General features: G+C 42.8%; 1 protein-coding gene across 1 annotated transcript in view; it reads left to right on the top strand.

Moving 5' to 3' along the window:
• The first annotated feature begins 794 nt into the window (after positions 1-794).
• LOC130283195 (oocyte zinc finger protein XlCOF8.4-like) overlaps positions 795-19,665 on the top strand; it is a 71,333-nt gene continuing 52,462 nt past the window's right edge. The window contains exons 1-6 of the mRNA XM_056532399.1: positions 795-1,440; positions 1,645-1,806; positions 7,652-7,775; positions 7,874-7,911; positions 8,159-8,294; positions 11,138-12,016. Coding sequence (XP_056388374.1) covers positions 1,363-1,440; positions 1,645-1,806; positions 7,652-7,775; positions 7,874-7,911; positions 8,159-8,294; positions 11,138-12,016 — 1,417 coding nt within the window. The 5' untranslated portion in view covers positions 795-1,362. The remainder of the gene's footprint in view (positions 1,441-1,644; positions 1,807-7,651; positions 7,776-7,873; positions 7,912-8,158; positions 8,295-11,137; positions 12,017-19,665) is intronic.

Genomic DNA, 19,665 nt, shown 5'->3' with positions numbered 1-19,665 from the left:
TGCCGGCGCTCTGCTGTCAGGGGAATGTCTGCACAGAGATTTTCCGTGCGGACATTTCCCCATGTGAACATAGCCTTATACTGCAGTGTATTATGGCGATATCATGTGCAACCAGCATGGTTAGAATTTTTGCTTTGCGATCTTGACCACTAGAACAACAATCATTAGAAGTTGGGTTGCGATACAACGTTCGTGTTGTGCGACCAAAGTTGCAATGAAGCCCTAGCTTAAATCAGAGCAGCTCTAATGTACAGTGATCCCTCAACTTACAATGGCCTCAACATACAATAGTTTCAACATACAATGGTCTTTTCTGGACCATCGTAACTTGAAACCAGACTCAACATACAATGCTACGGACAGTCCAGATCTGTGAAACGTGTCACAACTGGAGGAACTGACCAATCAGAATGGGCATTTTACTGGTAAATCACCTGTATTACTGAAGTGCATGCACTGACTGGCTGTCCGGTAGCGCCCCCTACAGTACAAGGGAGGAACTACAAGTTCTGTACTACTCCTTTTCTGTGCCAGGGTTAGCTGCTCCTTTGGACACCAAGTAAGGGCCGCTCCATTTGGGACACTGTGTGTACTGTAGAGGACCCTGAAGAAGCTCCTGTCCTCTACATAAACCATTGTTTCTCAACCAGGGTGCCTCCAGCTGTTGCAAAACTGCAACTCCCAGCATGCCCGGACAGCCGATGGCTGTCCGGGCATGCTGGGAGTTGTAGTTTTGCAACAGCTGGAGGCACCCTGGTTGGGAAACACTGACATAGACAGTGATTTACAGCTCCCAGCAGCTCTTTTTACTTTTTATATGTAAGGACTTGCTGTATTATCTACTTATTTTTCTTTAATCCTCACCTTTTCCTATTTTTGGATGACATTTTGGGTCTTCAGAACCAATTACCAGGTTTCCATAGAGTTCTGGTCTCAACATACAATGGTTTCAACATACAATGGTCGTCCTGGAACCAATTAATATTGTAACTTGAGGGACCACTGTATTAAGGTAGTTATCCCCCCTCCATCTTTTTTTTGCGGCCTAAAAATTAAATGTCAGGAAATTTTATGCAGTGTGAACTAAGCTCAATGAGTCCCAGCCAAGGTGCCTCCAGCTGTTGCAAAACTACAACTCCACGGCCTTTGGCTGTTTGGGCATCCTAGGAGTAGTAGTATTGCAACAGCTGGAGGGAACCTGGTGAGGCACACAGGTAAGGCTCAAAAACAAATCCAGGAGAGAGTACTTTCTAATCTAATGCTGGCATTGAGTGTTTGTTTTATACAGAAACGATTGATAGTATAAATGTTAAATAATGAATTGACAAAAATAAAATAATTTAGCATATTGACTCCCTAGGCATGGGCGAGGACAGGAAACAGATGGCTGAAAGGATATTAAATATCACTCTAGAGATAATCTACCTGCTGACTGGAGAGGTGAGGCATTCTGGGAATTATGTCATATGAAATCAGTCATTATAATGAAATCAGACGATGATATGATTATAAAATATGGATTCAACTGTAGATTATTTTTTCTGGGAATCTTGTCTCTTTTGTCACTAGTTACTAAAAATGTGAAATTACCCGCTTGGTGATGAGGACACATAAAGGTAAATCATTGTCTCTCTCTATTCACAGAATTATACACTAGCAAAGAAAATACCTGATGAGGAGGAAGAAAGGAGCATGTCTAAGACTCCCATCATGGAATTCCCTTCTCACTCACTGACCAATAAGAATAGCAAGGAACAGAAGATTCTGGAACTCACCAACAAGATCATTCATCTGCTTACTGGAGAGGTGAGTGCTGCTGGGACAGTAACACTGTGTGTAATACCGGCACAAGTCCGGGCTCCACATTGGGTAGAGTGACCTGGATGGTGTTCTAGTGATCCATGATGATCTCAGTTTGGATCTTTGGACCTGTGGTTGAGCTGCCCCCCCCCCCCCCCTCCTCCCCAAAAAAATCAATTTTGACGCGTAAAGTATCGACCACACTTTGAAAGAGCTTTGTGCCGTGGTTTATACTGTTCATGTCAGTTTTGTAGAAGTGGGCGTGTCCATGTATATTGTCTGGTTTACATGATATTTTCAAAGGGGTGAGAGTCCAATTTACATAAAAAATTTCACAACAGCTTTTTGATCATGGAATATTTCGTGAGATGTTTCCACCAGAATTTTCTTGGATGTTGGCGCAAAAATCAACAATTTTGGCACAAAAATTGCAGATTTTGGCACCAAACTCGGCAATTTTGGCGCAAAAAAACAATATAGCTGCAACAAAAAAAATATTTTGGTGCAAAAAAAAAAAAAGTGGCGCAAAAATGAATTTTCACATATTTCAAAGCAGCAAAAGAGACCTTTAAAAATGTGAGGAGAAAAAAATGGTGTGAATAATATCGCTGGAACAGAAATTACAGAAGTTTTTGAGATTCTCCCCCAAAATGTCTAGGTTTAAAAAATATGTAATTTTGCTGAACAATCTGTCCCCTTACCTCTATATCAGTGTTTACCAACCAGAATGCCTCCAAGTGTTGCAAAACTTGGCATGCTGGGAGTTGCAGTTTTGCAAAAGCTGGAGGCACCCTGGTAGCAGAAATTAGTGTGCGACATGGGTATGCATCAGAGCTGAATGTGTGATTATATGTAAACATAACCACGCACACACTCAGCTCTGCTACATACACCTGATCACACACTCAGCTCTGCTACATACACACACTCAACTCTGCAACATACACACTCAACTCTGCTACATATACACACACACTCAGCTTTACTACATACACACATTCACACACTCAGCTCTGCTACATACACACATTCACCCACTCAGCTCTGCTACATACACACTTGCACACTCAACTGCTACATACACACACTCACACTCTGCTCTGCTACATACACACACTTACACACTCAGCTCTGCTACATACACACACACTCAGCTCTGCTACATACACACATTTACACACTCAGCTCTACTACATACACACATTCACACACTCAGCTTTGATACATACACACACTTACACACTCAGCTCTGCTACATACACACATTCACACACTCAGCTCTGCTACATTCACACGTTCACACACTCAGCTCTGCTACATACACACATTTACACACTCAGCTCTACTACATACACACATTCACACACTCAGCTTTGATACATACACACACTTACACACTCAGCTCTGCTACATACACACATTCACACACTCAGCTCTGCTACATACACACATTCACACACTCAGCTCTGCTACATACACACTCACACACTCAACTCTGCTACATACACACTCACACACTCAACTCTGCTACATATACACACTCAGCTATGCTACATATACACACACACACACACTCAGCTCTGCTACATATACACACATTCACATACTCAGCTCTGCTACATAGACACAATCACACACTCAACTCTGCTGCATACACACAATCACACATAAACATAGACCGAACAGCTGTACCTCCTTCTCCCTGCACATACAGTATTATATTCTTAGCTGTACGGTAACCATGGTAACACTACACAGGTGCAATCTCCTGCACTCATAAAGAACAGCTGGGAGTTTGAATTTTACACAGTTCCAAGTATGAACTGTGCCAGGAAGTATTTCACCTGCATTATAACCCAGTGTATTATCCCGGTGTATGGGGTTACACTGCGGGTGAAGGGTGATCACAAGGGCCCATAAACATTGCATTGTTTTTAAAAGGTACATGGAAAGGTTTTAAGTATCTTAGAGATAATCTGACTGGTGGCAGAAGCATAGTAATCTCCTTGGAATCCATGATTTAGAGCATCTTGCTACGTGCAGTCCAAGATGGCTTATATTTGCGTTTAAAATATGGTCATTACGCAAGATTTCTGCGGGTAAATGAAATGTACGCAGTTAATAAATTTGTGCATACTAAATATGTCACTCCAAGGTACACGGAAACCTAAACATCTGGAGGAAATGCTTGCACAAAATCAGCTTGCGCAAAATTTTGCACCAAAGTTTTAACACAAAACTGGGATAAAATCTTTGATACATGCCCCCCATTGAGTTTTATTTATATATATATATATATATATATATATATATATATATATATACACACACACACTGCTCAAAATGCTAAAAAAAATAAAGGAAACACTTAAAGAGGCACTGTCATTGTTAGAAACTTTTCATATATTGCAGGACTCATTATAATATGACATTTCACAATATACACCTGTTAAATTTTTTTTAAAAATTTTCCCCTGAAATTCAAGCTCAAAATAGCCACCATTAGTGGTCACCTGTCTTTTAGCCAGACAGACTAGTCTAGATTTTACAGCATACTGGATACCGGCCGTAAAGCATACCGGTATCCAGTATAGGATTATTTCTATTGTATATGCAAAACTACAGATAAAGGATGTGTGGACATGCTGGGAGCTGTAGTTTTAAAACAGCTGGAGGCAACACTGCTCTAACACAGTTATTTACAAACATTGCATCTTCAGTTGTTACTAAACTACAACTCCCAGCATGCTGAAATAGTCAAAGCTTTCTCGGACTCCTGAATGACAAAGAAGTTGATTAGACATTCAGGAGTCTGTGAAAGATGAATGACACACATAGTGACAGCTATGCTGATTAGCATCCAGCTTTACTAGGAGAAGATAAAACAGATAGAACATGTATTCATAAAAATGCTGTACTTTTATCTAAAAAATCCTTGCACTAATTTTATAAAGATCTATTGTTATATTTATACATTTTATCCTGTTATGAATTCACCATAATGTCTTCTGATTACTGCAGGCAAGCTCCAAGTATCTTCCTCTGACACATGACACAGCATAAAACCAGAGAGGAAAGGGTTACAGAGTAGAGAGTACTGATTGGCTGACTGCACAGGCTTGCTCCTGTGAGGGAGACAGACTGACACGCCCCCTCCAGCCTGAACAATGAAAAAGTAACTCCCCAGCAGATAAATGCTTAAATCTCTGGATATATAGGTCCGAGACACATAAAAATTATATACACATGATCAGGATTGGGTCCTGAGTAACATATCACTTTTTTTCTTTTTTTTTTTTGCACTATGACAGGTACGCTTTAAACAACACAATGTAACTCCAAGTCAATCACACTTGTGTGAAATCACACTGTCCACTCAGGAAGCAACACTGATTGACAATCAATGTCACATGCTGTTGTGCAAATGGAACAGACAACAGGTGGAAATTATACGCAATTAGCAAGACACCCCCAATAAAGGAGTAATTCTGCAGGTGGTGACCCCAGACCACTTCTCATTTCCTATGCTTCCTGGCTGATGTTTTGGTCACTTTTGAATGCTGGCGGTGCTTTCACTCCAGTGGTAGCATGAGACGGAGTCTACAACCCACACAAGTGGCTCAGGTAGTGCAGCTCATCCAGGATGGCACATCAATGCGAGAATGTGGCAAGAAGATTTGCTATGTCTGTCAGCATAGTGTCCAGAGCATGGAGGCACTACCTGGAGAGAGGCCAGTACATCAAGAGACGTGGAGGAGGCCGTAGGAGGGCAACAACCCAGCAGCAGGACTGCTACCTCCGCCTTTGTGCACTGCCAGAGCCCTGCAGGCTACAAATGTGCATGTGTCCACTAAAACGGTCAGAAACAGACTCCATGAGGGTGGTATGAGGGCCCGATGTCCACAGGTGGGGGTTGTGCTTACAGCCCAACACCATACAGGATGTTTGGCATTTGCAAGAGAACACCAAGATTGGCAAATTCGCCACTGGTGCCCTGTGCTCTTCACAGATGAAAGCAGGTTCACACTGAACACATGTTCTGGAAACGCCGTTGAGAAAGTTCTGCTGCCTGCAACATCCTCCAGCATGACTCATGCTAGAACTCATGTGGCTGGAGTGTGTCAGCAGTTCCTGCAAGAGGAAGGCATTGATGCTGTGGACTGGCCCGCCCGTTCCTCAGACCTGAATCCGATTGAGCACATCTGGGACATCATGTCTCGCTCCATCCACCAACGCCACATTGCACCACAGACTGTCCAGGAGTTGGCGGATGCTTTAGTCCAGGTCTGGGAGGACATCCCTCAGGATGCCATACACCACCTCAGGAGCATGCCCAGGTGTTGTAGGGAGGTCATTTGGGCACGTGGAGGTCACACACACTACTGAGCCTCATTGTGACTTGTTTTAAGGACATTACATCAAAGTTGGATCAGCCTGTAGTGTGGTTTTCCACTTTGATTTTGAGTGTGACTCCATATCCAGACCTCCATCAGTTGATAAATTTGATTTCCATTGATAATTTTTGTGTGATTTTGTTGTCAGCACAGTCATCTATATAAAGACGAAAGTATTTCATACGATTAGTTCATTCATTCACATCTAGCATGTGTTTTTATTAGTGTTAATTTTAGTGTTCCCTTAATTTTTTTGAGCAGTGTATATACTTTTTATTTGAGAAATTCTAACAAACGTACAACAAATATACTTAGTTTTCTAAATACATCTACATTTCCTGTCCTTACACATTACAGACACTCTAAAAACAATCTTAATACAGTTTCATTTTTTATTCCTTTCTTTACATTTCCCCAGTAAGTCCTAATATGTTTACAAGTCCACAACATGTGAAGTAGGTTTGCCCTTTCTGTCCCACATCCCGGGCACTCTGATTAATTTTTTATATCAAATTTAAACAAATACAAGGGTGAGTATTAAACCCTATGGAGAAGACGAAATTGAGTTAATTAGTGTTTCATGTTCAGTGAGACATTATATGCATTTTGACAAATATTACTCCAACAGTCCTCTGAGAGGGGCCCTATGTCCTTTTCCCATTTTTTCCCTAACTGACCTAGTCCATTTTTCACCAATCACCTTATTAAAATTATTGTTCTATGGTGGGTGATAAACATTTGTTTCAATGCTGACAGTAGCTTGGACATCAGACAAGGATAACCACATCAGGATAAAGGAACTTTACTCTAACATGTAGATCAAAATGTCGTATTGAGACATTGGCCCAGATTTATCAATCTGCCTGAAACCACAGCAAGTAATTACAGCTCAGCTTTCATTTCACCACAGTTCTTTAAGATAGGAGACATCTTAAATAACTGTGGTTCTTTGGTTGCTGTGGGCAAAACCAACCGGAGTCACTATCTGACTACATTCGGCTAATTTAAATTAATGAGAGGCGGGCCGGGCCGGGCCCGCTCCCCTCAGCCGGATCCGGTGACCACAAAGTTGCTGTGTATAGCTATCCTTATGTATATGTTTTTTATGTTTTTATTCACTGGTCCAGGGACAAAGCACGTTGCACATGTCTGAATTAAGTTATTTTTGAATATACCTTCTCGATGCGGATTACTGATGACATAATATAGGAAGCAATATGTTTCATTCTTTGAGCTGACGTCAATTCTGCCAGCCGAATTCCTCTGCTGCAATTCCGTAGAATGCACAAAGCAGCAGAATCCCTCTAAAAACAATGAGACTCTGGTGCTAGCGGAATTCTGCAGTGTGAACGAGCCCTTATTCATAATTTCAGTAAACATATATTCAGGTATTTTTATAAAAGAATGTGGTGGAGGGTTGTATTTTTATGATGAATCTCTGCCTTTGTATTTATCAGGTTCCTATAAGATGTCAGGATGTCGCTGTCTATTTCTCCATGGAGGAGTGGGAATATTTAGAAGGACACAAGGATCTATACAAGGAGGTCATAATGGATGACCATAAATCTCTTATATCACTGGGTAAGAGGAGATGATTATGATGATTACTGAGAGATACTCCTCAAATGTTTATCACGTGTAAATAATGGATTCAGTCAATATATGTGTATCTTCTACAGATGGAGACAGTGTGACGAACATAACCGAGGATTATCAGGTACATAGTGCTGGACTATTACCAAATGCTTTATAAGATTTTGGTCAGTGTGGTATATGGTTAATTTTTTTAATTTATGTCACCACCTGTTTAACGTGGAAAAAGCATGTGCGGTTTTGCTGCGAATTGCTTCAGTTTTGCCTGCACTGTGCTTACAACTACCACTCGGAATAACACAGTTCCTCCTCATGGTAGATGGTTAAACTTCTCCATCTGTCTTATTTTTACACTATTTGTATGGAATTAGGTTGAAGAGATTGAAATTAAAGAGGAAGTTATAACAGAAGAAAAAGAGATGATGTGGAGAAGTATGTATATGGAAGAGTATGAAGAAGACGGACAGCAGTGTAAGGAGAAGGAAACTCCCCAAGATATCAGCACAGGTGAATAATAGCTACTATATACGCAAGTGACATGTTATCAAAGCTCTCTTTATCAAAGATTGTAGATCATGGAGGCTTCCATGTAGAGAAAGGGGAGTATAGAGAAATAAACCTCTACAGACTGGCGAATGAAAGAAGCAATCTGGTTGCCATAGGCAACTGCACCACTGTTCCTTTACACAAAGGTTGATAATAAAAATGCAATCCATATAGAAAAGAAATATTAAGGGCACTCACCCATCTTCATCAAACTTCTGGAATCTTTATTTATTCAGCAACAGCAGATACAAAAAGTGCAAGTTAGGAAAGGGCAGACAAACAATCCACAGGGGATCTCTTGCAGGCCTGTAGATTAAGTGCCCTCAATATTTCTTTTCTATATGGATTGCATAGTTATGGATCACCTCTGAATTTAAGTGAGCACCGCTTAATGATGTAGGAATCATCAGCCAAGGAGAGCTGGCATTTTTGGGCTATTAACTGTGTACCTACAGCAGTGCAGAGGTATCTCTACTTTGCTTGGATATCTTTGATAATAAAAATGTTTATTATTTTTAAACTTAAAAATCACCCCATTCTGACCCCTATAACTTTTTATTTTTCCCAAAAAGTGTGAGGGCTTATTTTTTTTTGCAAATGGGACTTTTTTTTTTTTAGATACTTTTCATAAATTTACGGTATATCTGATACATCATGTGACCAAAACAGCAATACAGTAATTATGAGGCTTTACAGCAGTGTAGGATTTTTGTTATGTGTGGTGCCAATTAGGTTGTATTACTTGTATTGGGTGGATCGTGCATTTTTCTTGTATGTTCTTTGCCCTGGAGGTTCTGCACTATGGATGACTGTCGTCTCAAACCTTTCACGGAATCTTGTTTGGCTCGAGACAACTGATCACTGGGGGCTTGTTGCAAATTAAACAACATCTGCTCAGGTGCTTGTGGGTGTAATGGGCCTTTAATTTCCTGAAAGTTGACTTGAACGGCAGAGAGATATTTCTTCCCTTACCTCCCAGTTGGCAGTGTAGTACTCTTTTCTCTATGAAACTGTCAGGTTCACTTGGTTGGAGAACACCAGTATTCCCTTGGATTTGTGCCATCTCCTAGTGAAACTTCACTGAAACGGCAGTGGAGCAGTGAATCCGCTGAACCAGTGTGCATGATGGCGTGGGCCGTACCAGGGAGCGGAGTCTAAGGTGCCGCTGGTTTTCACCACAGCCCGCCGCAAAGCGGGATGGACTTGCTGCGGCAGGCGGCACCCAGGTCACTATCCCTGATACGACTCGTCCACACAGGCTGCTGAGGTGATGAGGCAAACTCGTAGTCTGGACAGGCAAGAGGACAGGGAAGGCGGCACAGGAGCGAGGTTAGGTCACAAAGCAATAGGTCTGGAACACTGTAGACAACACACATCTGAAACGCTTTCTCTAGGGCTAGTGAGCACAAAGATCTGGCAAGGACAGAAAGGAAGTGTGGGGTTAAATAGACACAGGACCAGACAAGCACCAATCAATGGTGCGCTGGCCCTTTAAATCTGAAGAAGCTGGCGCACGCGCCCTAGGAAGCGGGGGCGCATGCGCCAACAGCAGAGAACAGTGGAGGGGACAGAGATGCGGAGGGGAGAGTGAGAGCCCGGCGTTCGCATGTGGGCGCGTCCCGCGATGCGAATGGCGGCAGAAGCAGCACGGGAGGACGGGGCCGGCTGCAGTATGTCTGGCTGCAGCGCTACTTGTGACATTCACCTTTCCCTAGACCTGAGCAGCGTCTCTGTCTCTCCCTGACATTCTGCCTCAGGCATCTGTTGGTACTGCAGAATGAGATGCAAGCAAACACTATGCTCACATGCCCTCAACTGTTGTACAGGCATTTGCAGAGAAAAGCTCCATACCCTTAAGAGGATCCCTTAAACACACATTTCATAATAAAACACATTTTACCACCAGACTTACAGCAAAAGCATGTGGAGCAATTAATGTGAAGCCTTCCTGTTAGATTATGTAATTTCCTTGTGGTTCAACAATTTGTAGGGCTAAACTGAAGAGCTGAAGTCGAGGGAATCTCACAGTTTCTACCTTTTAACCCATATACAGGGATCTGTACCACAGGGATGGGGGAGGAAGGAGGTGTGCATGTTGCAGCTCAGCACAACCTCTATGAGGTGTAAAAAAAAAAATATACTACTACAAAAATTCTGGGCGTAGCCCTAGCAGTACTCAGTTGTATACTCAGTTGTTTTGTCATTCAGCGCTTTACAGCAGAGATCTATCTACTGACCCCACTATGGAAAGGGGACAGTTGTTTGCTCAGTCACAGAATGATCAACATGAGCAAAGTTACAGTAATTCAATTCGGCCTGAGACTCTCCTAGGACTGTATCCACCTTTTCCAGCCCACCAGAGCACCTAAAAGCTGAACTAATTTATGCAGGATAAAGTCAGCAACCGCCGAGCCACGAGGTTCGTGACAAATCGAATTACTGTAACTTCGCTCATCTCTATTCAACAAGTCTCTGATAACAAAAGAGGTAAAATATTTACTTATTAAAACCTTTTTCATGCCCAGAATGTGGAAAATGTTTTAGTCAGAAATCAAATCTTGAGAGACGTCTAAGAATTCACACAGGATAGAAGACCTTTCCATGTCTAGAATGTGGAAAATGTTTTAACTATAAATCTGATTTGGAAAGATCACTAAGAATTCACACAGGGGAAAAGCCATTTTCATGCCCAGTATACTGAAGTGGTTGAGTTTGTAAACTTCACATAGCAATGGTATAGAATATTCATTTGTTCTTTCCGTAAAAAAATAAGAAAAAATAATTTGATTTGTTTAAATTTACAGAAGATGACTACACCAGAAAATCAAAGGGACAAATGATTTTGCCTTTAGATTATCCATTTGAATATAATAACACTGATGGAGGACAATCTATTGCCACATTTTTTCATTCAGCACTTTACAGCCGAGATCTATCTACTGACACCACTATGGAAAGGGGACCGTCATTTGCTGAATCACAGAATGATCAACAAGTCTCTGGTCGCAAAAGAGGTAAAATATTTACATGTTCTAAATGTGGGGAACAATTTTTGACTAAAGTGAGTTTATCTACACACAAGATAATTCACAGAAATGAGAAGAGATTTTCATGTTCAGAATGCTGGAAATGTTTTGGCAAGAAAACAGATTTTGTTAAACATCTGAGAACTCACACGGGGGTGAAGCCATTTTTATGTTCAGAATGTGGTAAAAGTTTTAGCGTAAAAGCAACTCTTGTTGAACATCAACGATGTCACACCGGAGAAAAGCCTTTTTCCTGCGCAGAATGTGGAAGATGTTTTGCCATGAAATCAAATCTTCTGAGACATCAAAGAATTCATACAGGATTAAAACCATTTTCATGCCCAGAATGTGGGAAAAGTTTTAGTCAGAAAACAGATCTTGAGAGACATTTAAGAATTCACACAGGAGAGAAGCCATTTCCATGCCTAGAATGTGGAAAATGTTTTAATCATAAATCTGATTTGGAAAGACATCTTAGAATTCACACAGGGGAAAAGCCATTTTCATGTCCAGATTGTGGGAAATGTTTCAACAGGAAATCCAATCTTTGTGAACACCAAAAAACTCACTCAGAGCAGAAGTCCCTCTTCATGTCCAGATGGTGGGAAATGTTTTATTCAGAAATCAGCCCTTGTTTACCATCGGAATCTTCACATTGCTGAATGAATTTGTATATTCATATTGTGGAATTGATTCTAAATGTTTGTGTTCAGGAACACTAAGGCTAGGTTCAGTCTACGGAATTTCCGACAGAAATTCATTCGTAAAATTTCCGTCAGAAATTCTGCTTGCTAAAATGTCTAGTGTAGTGAATGGGTTTCCGTTCACAAATTCACACTTCGGAATTTGTGAAGCGGAAAATCCGCTTTGAAAATCCGCTTAGAAATTTCCACATGAAGAAAGGCGTTGCTCTTTCTTCAGGCGGAAATCCGCGCGGAACACATTGCAGTCTATTGGAGACTGCAGTGTCCGCGCGGTCCTAGCGCCGACTGATTCAGCCGGCGCTGGCCGCACTCGGAATCTCCGGGCGCAAATTTTCTACCTGGAGATTCCGTAGTCTGAACCTAGCCTAAATGCACAAAGAGTGACTTCTATACAGCAAAAGAAAATATCACCGATCATGTATTTACCCATCAGTATTCAACAAATTCTACTCTTTTTGTTCAGTAGAAACAATTAACCTATATGGTCAATTCACATGTACAGTATCCATTTAAAACTGTGTCCAGTCATTTAGTTTACATTGAAATCTACAGCATCAAATATGCATGGGATACTGTACTTGTGAATAGCCCCTTAAATAATATTGTATCTCTCTCCCCCCCCCCCCCCCCCCCCCAGTTTCCTTCATCTTCAGTATCCTTCTCTTTGTTGATTCATTTAGACTTTTATGTTCTTTCTTTAAAAAATTTTTAATCAGTTTCTATATTTTAGTTGTAATTTTTTTTTTGTACATTTATTATGGGATGGCCAATTTGCCTGAGCTGTTTTAACAGCATTTAGAGGTATGCTCTGGTCATTGGAGGGGGGGGGGGGGGGGGGCTGAACTGTAAGCAAATGTTATTGTGTATTGTGTCTTATATTTACACTGGTGTCACTTTTCTTTTTTTTTTTTTATCAGAAATTTTTATTAAACGTTTTATAAATCATACATCATACAGAAACAAAGAAAAACATAAACCCAGAAAACCCATCCCATCCACACAGAAACTCCCACCCCCCACATCCCAGGTCCCATCCTTCACAGTAGATTAAACAAAAAGAATCATGTTAGAAACAATACAGTGTAGTATAATATATCACCCCCCCCAGACAAAAGGCAAAGGCATGTCAACATACATACTCAAATATAAGGCAGGAGCATCATATGAGAAGAAAGTACAGCATCAAACAGTACATGAGAGGGGGCAGCAACAAGGGGCACACAGAACCCCAACACAGAACGGGGACTCAGACAGTGAGCAACATACCAAGACAAATACAAAATAGGGGCACTGACAAGGTGAGGACAATTAATGAGCAAAACACAGACAAAATCAAGGGTTAGTCCCCCCAAAAACACCTCCATTGGATTCCTCCACAAATAGGTGGAGGGCATACATAAGCCACTATCCTCATCTAAGCCCTCCAGGTATCCCAGCACACATGTCAAAGCAGACAGTCCAAACGGACAACCATATACTCGTCTAAGCAGCTGTCCCACTTTGTTCCAGAAGTGCGCAAGAAGAGTACAGTCCTACATCACATGAAGCAAGTGAGCATTGGGCAAGGAACAACCTGGGCAGCAGAAATCCGGTCGCACCCCAATCCTCTGCAAAAATGCAGGAGTACAATACACCCAATGCAACAAAAATAATTGGGACACCTGGTGAGCTCCCGACACTGCAAGCCACGGGGTCATAAATACAGTCTGTGCCCACTGCTCATCAGACATGGGACCCACATCAGACTCCCATTTATCTTTAATATTCAATGGATAGGCTTCATGATAAGAGGAAAGCAGATCCCTATACAACATAGATATCACACCCTTAGTAGAAATCTGAGTGAACAGTTCATCAGCTGCCACGGGTGAGCCAAAAGTCAAGTCACAAACCTGAGACTGCGCATCGAGGGCATGTCGCAATTGTAGATAACGATTAAAAAAATGATTGAGGCAGCAAAAACTCCTCTCGTAGTTGAGCAAATGGCTTTAATATCGGCCCATCATAGAGCTGGGAGAGATACAAAACCCCATGAGTGACCCAAAGGGAGACATCAGGTAGCATAGGCAATTTGGACAGGGGAGGATTTTGCCACAGAGTAGAATATGTAACAAACATAGGATAATGCAAAAGGGTCCTAAATTTCATCCACACCTTAAGGATAAGTACAAAGGTAGGAGGGAGTGTCTGTGTACAGATAAATAGGGGTCACCTTACCAATACGCCTTGATACTAGATCTCCCATGCACCCCATAGTAGTAAACTGTGCCCACCCCTTCAACTACTGGACCTGCAATGTTAAAAAGTACAACCAAGGATTTGGAATGGATAAACCACCCGCCTCCTTACCACAGTGCAACGTTTCAAGACGGATCGTAGCTGGCTTGCCATTCCAGATAAGCTCTCTAAATAATGACTGAATCCTAAGAAAATATTTCATAGGAATCCAGACAGGGGTGTTATGTAGAATATACAAAAACTGAGGCATTAGAACCATTTTAACTAAGTCGGATCTACCAATCATAGAGAGGGGAAGTTTACGCGAGAACTACTGTCTAGCAATGGAACAAGATTAAGAGTAACATAATCAGAGGGAAAGGCAGTAACATAGACACCCAAATATTTAAAATGTGTAACCACAGGGAGGCCGACCCTAACAATAACTGGTATAGAGGGGAGGGGATCAGGGGGAAGGATTGTGGACTTATCCCAGTTGATTGACAGGGTGGAGTAACTACCAAGGGCTCTATTGCTATGGCAAATAGAAACAGGGAGAAGGGACACCCTAGGCGTGTACCACGACTCAGGGGAAAGGAATGGTAAAGTAAACCATTAGCCTGAATTCTGGCATGAGGGGCAGCATATAACAATTGTGGCTACCGTAACTACCATACTTTTCTATAAGAGCCATTAAGGGGGCAAGGAGTGCGCAACATCTCCCAGGAAGAGAAGCATATAATCTGCATAAAGGGCAATACGTTGCTCAGTATCCCCATAACGGAAACCCCTAAACTCCATGAAAGCCCTAATAAGTACCGCCAAGGGCTCTATTGCTATGGCAAATAGAAACAGGGAGAAGGGACACCCTAGGCGTGTACCACGACTCAGGGGAAAGGAATGGGAAAGTAAACCATTAGCCTGAATTCTGGCATGAGGGGCAGCATATAACAATTGTGGCGCATGACACTCCACAAGAAATTCCACTCAATGCTGTCAAAAGCTTTGGCAGCGTTGAGTGAAAGCACAGCCCTACAAACAGTGCCCTCGGGCTGCTACTGGAGATTCAAAAAGGCCTCCTAATGTTATCCGCCATCGACTTCCCCGGTATAAACTCCATTTGGTCACAGTGTACCAAGGTAGTAATGACCCTAGGAGACGGTTAGCCAAGACCTTTGCCAATAGCTTAACATCGGAGCACAGTAAAGAAATTGGTCTATATGAGCCCGCAGAGAGCAGGTCCCTACTGGGTTTCAGTAGCAATACTATACTGGGGCAACAGTATGTCTTGGTATTGTTTAAGATACTCATTGGGAAACCCATCAACACCTGGAGACTTCTCATTAGGTAAGGCCCCCAACACAACCTCTAATTCCTCAAGAGTAATGAGTTCATCCAGGAAATCCCTCTGGGTTTGCTATAGCGCCAGGAGTGAAATACCAGAAACAAATTGATCAATAGCAACCAGATCATGTGGCAGCTTGGAAAAATATGTCCTTCCTTCTATGCTCCTCAAAGAAGGAAACCAATACATTCAAAATGTCCACATCCTCCTGGACAACATTCCCGGCACCATCACAGAGACAAGAAATAAAGGCGGATCCCTGCTGGGCTCTAATAGTGCGAGCCAGCAGGCGACCCGTGCTCTCACCACTCTCAAAGTAGTGCTGCTGTTGAAAGAAGCACTTGTTGTCCACCATCTGTTATAAATGTGAATCTAATAGGGCTTGCATGGACTGCCAATTATCTCTAGCTAGGTCAGGAGGGTCACGCAAAAACTTTTATTCCACTAGGAGCACTTGCTGCTGTAGTGAGGCCTTAATCACCCTATTCTTAGATTTATAGGTTGTAATATCCCTGATAAAGACACCCCTCACATACGCCTTCAAAGAATTCCACACTGTGCCCACCGAGGCAGTTACCGCATTGATCTCGAGAAAGGCTTCCACATCAGTCTTGAGTGTAAGGCCAACTGAGGGGACCTGAAGCCAAAAGGGGTTCAGTCGCCACAGAGAACCAGGCAGCAGGTTGGTAGGATTTAAGCGCTTGAAATATAGCGAGACGTTTAGTGGGATCATTAAGGCCCCTCACATGCCACGCCACTACATGAAAATCGGTAGCCGTAAGGAAAATAGGGAAGCATAAGTGAAAACATAGAGGGGCGGATACAGTAGCCGCCAGTGGTCTAGAGGGAAGACAGACATAGTAAATGGAGCACTGTAGAAGGGCCAGAAGGAAGGACACAAAACACACCCCATACAGACAACAAAAAAACAAACAGTCGCAACTTGCCAGGAGGCAAACAAACAGCCCAGGTAGAGTGAGCAGGTAACATGTAGACAGAAAAAACCTTCACAACCCTGCCGTGCTCAAGTCCGAGCAAATAAGAACAAAATATATATGGGACATCTGGCAGTATATATAGAAACCTACAAAACAGATGACTGTGAATATATACAGTAAATGAAAAAACATAGTGCAGTAATAGAATACCATAAGCACAGGAGCACAATCAGAGCCATAGCGCCTGAAAAATGAGCCACGGCACAGGTAGTCCAAATCAGGTTAACAGGACCAACAGTTAAATGCAAAGTTCACACAGGAACCTCAGGTACAGGCAAACCGTATTTGTGCCTTATGAGCATCCAGCCACTCTGCAGCCAAAAATCTGTGAAGATAGAAATACAGCTGCTATTAATAGTAAGCGAATCCATGTCCCTGGCTTTGCACAGGATGAAATCTCTGTCTTTAAAATGCAGAATACGAATGAGGACAGCTTGGGGCGAGGCTCCTGGAGAAAAAGGACGAGTCGGCACCCTATGGGCGCTCTCAAAGTGAAGAGAGGTGTCAAAATCTCTTTTCCAAACGTATAAAGGAGCCAATTCTCAAAGTACTCCCCAGGGTCACAATCCTCGGCCCTTTCAGGGACGCCCACCAGGCGCACTTTGTTCCGCCGCAGGTGGTTTTCCATATGATCAGATTTAGCGGCTAGTGCAGTCAAATTAGTGATCACACGATGCATATCTCTCTTGAGCAGAGGAACTTGATCCTCCAAATCACCCACTCAACCACACTAATCCACTCGGAAACCTTTTGCATATCATGGCGGATAAGGTTAATGTCCTCACGCAACCCTCCTAGCAACATTTTAATATCAGTGTTGCCCTTGGAGACAGCCAAAAGGATATCTTTCAGGGTAGGCTCAGCAGTTGCAGTTGGAGGCAGTGAGGCATCTAAAGCAGCAGACACCACACCAGCAGAGGAGGGGTTAATGGTAATAGGAATTTGTGCAGCCACAGCTTTCACTGCCCCAGCATATGAGACATCAGGGTGAGGCTCAGCAGGGTCTGTAGAAAAGAGGGCAGCAGTGGTAGAGGAGTCCCCAGGATATGCAGAGGACGATCCTGTAGGCAAGGGGTTAACACCAGACTGACCTGCGGTTTCATGGCGCTCAGTCCCGCTCAGCACAGTAGAGGAGGCTGCATCTGCAGAAGAGACCGGCTCCCCGGCCAGCCAGTCAGCCCCATCAGTCTCCTCCTCCAATAATCTGCCAGGGCCCGCTCCGGCTGATCAGTAACTCATGCGAAACACTGCAGGCGCTCCGCAACTCACGCCACCTCCAAAAAAGATGGCGCCGGCTCCCCCGGCTACTTGGTCTCACCGTCCTCCTGCGCCTGCTGTGTCATGGTATTGCGCCTCCGCCCTGGCCATCCTGATGCTGTGATGCTCCAGACACCTTCAGGAAGAAGTAGGGAGCAGATATGGAGATATTTTAGGCCAGATACCCAGGATATAAGCAGGATGCCCAGCGGAGCTCCGGACCGTGCAGCCGCTTACATGCCGTGCTAAGCCACAACCTCCATACTGGTGTCACTTTTCACTGAAATCCTGTTTGTGTCATTTTATATTTAGGCTAAGTGGTCAGAATAAAAACTGCACAATTTCAGGATTATTTTAGAATATAGATACATTAGAAAAAACTTAACTATAATCATTAGGTCATTTTCTGATTACACGTTCAGTACAATACAATTAGGGGGGTTGTTTTATTGCTACTATCTGTGTGGTAAAATAGACATGTCATCTTTATTAGTCAGGTCAGTACAATTACAGCAATAATTTATGGGAAACAATTGCTTTAAATCTGCATATTCTGGCCCCTATAACTATTTTAGTTTATATCCTATAAAGCTGTATTAGGGCTTATAATTTGCACTGTGATCTGCAGTGTTCATCCTTATTATTATGGGCTACATGGACTTTTTAATTGTTTTTTTTTTTTCTGGAATGTAATGTGACCAAAAATCTGCAATTCTGCTTATGCCATTCACGGTGCATAATCAGTAACATTATATTTTAATAGTTTGGGCAATTCTGCAGACGGCAGTACCAAATGTTTATTTTTTTTGTTTTGTACATGTACTGCATTGATCCATTAGATGGTCAGTCTGCCATAGTTAGGCTGTGTCAATAGCAGAGTCCCAGTAGCCACAAAGGCCTTGGGCTTCCTTGACAATGGATCAGCTCTCTGCTATTGCATCACAGATGCCGATCAGAACTACTGCACTATTAAAGGGGTACGCCGGTGCTCCAGCGTTCTGAACATTTCATTCAGAGTGCTTAGAGCTGGAGGCCATGATCGTGATGTCATGGCCACGCCCTTTGTGACGTCACACCACTCCCCCAACATTCATGTCTGTGGGAGGGAGTGTGTCAGCCGACACGCCCCTTCCCATAGACACGAACGCTGGGACCCCCTACAATCTCCTGTACGGGCCCCGGCTCTGCTGCAGCTCTCTCGTGCAGGAGGGGTGTCAGCTGCAGTAAGCCCCTGTGGCCGACGCCTCCCGTTCATGCATCCCCGCTTTTCCCATAGAGCTGTATGGAGAAGGCTTGTTATCGACCTCAGTGAGGTCGACGACACGTGCATCAGCTGCGGTAAGGCTGGGTCCCCATACAGGACCCCCCGCGATCTGACACTTATCCCCTATCCTGCAGATAGGAGATAAGTGTCTATGGCTGCAGTACTCATTTAAAGTCTTCCCAGGGGCTTCCCATAAGAAGCACAAAATTTGGGCCTACCACATGAAATACCAGACCCTTCTTGCAAGTACTTAAAGTACTGGGAGCATAAAAGTTAACAAAACTGTGGGATCATCAGGCATTTGTATGGCAGTTATAAAAAAAAGGTAAAATTAATTACCTTACCCCACAAATCCTGCAGCTGTTAACAAACTTGCTAAATATGGTCTTTGTGCCCTATGAGAGATGGCACTGCCATCAAGTGTCTGGTTCATTAGATACACCCTTAAGACCTTATAGGTAGTCTGCTGTGACTTACTGAAAATAGAAGATTTGTGACAAAGGAAGTTTTTTACTAGTCCA

This window comes from Hyla sarda, chromosome 7, assembly GCF_029499605.1.
Source record: "Hyla sarda isolate aHylSar1 chromosome 7, aHylSar1.hap1, whole genome shotgun sequence".
In the NCBI taxonomy this organism is placed as follows: Eukaryota; Metazoa; Chordata; class Amphibia; order Anura; family Hylidae; genus Hyla; species Hyla sarda.
Note: the sequence above shows the minus strand (reverse complement) of the source record. Positions and strands in the feature narration are given on the sequence as shown.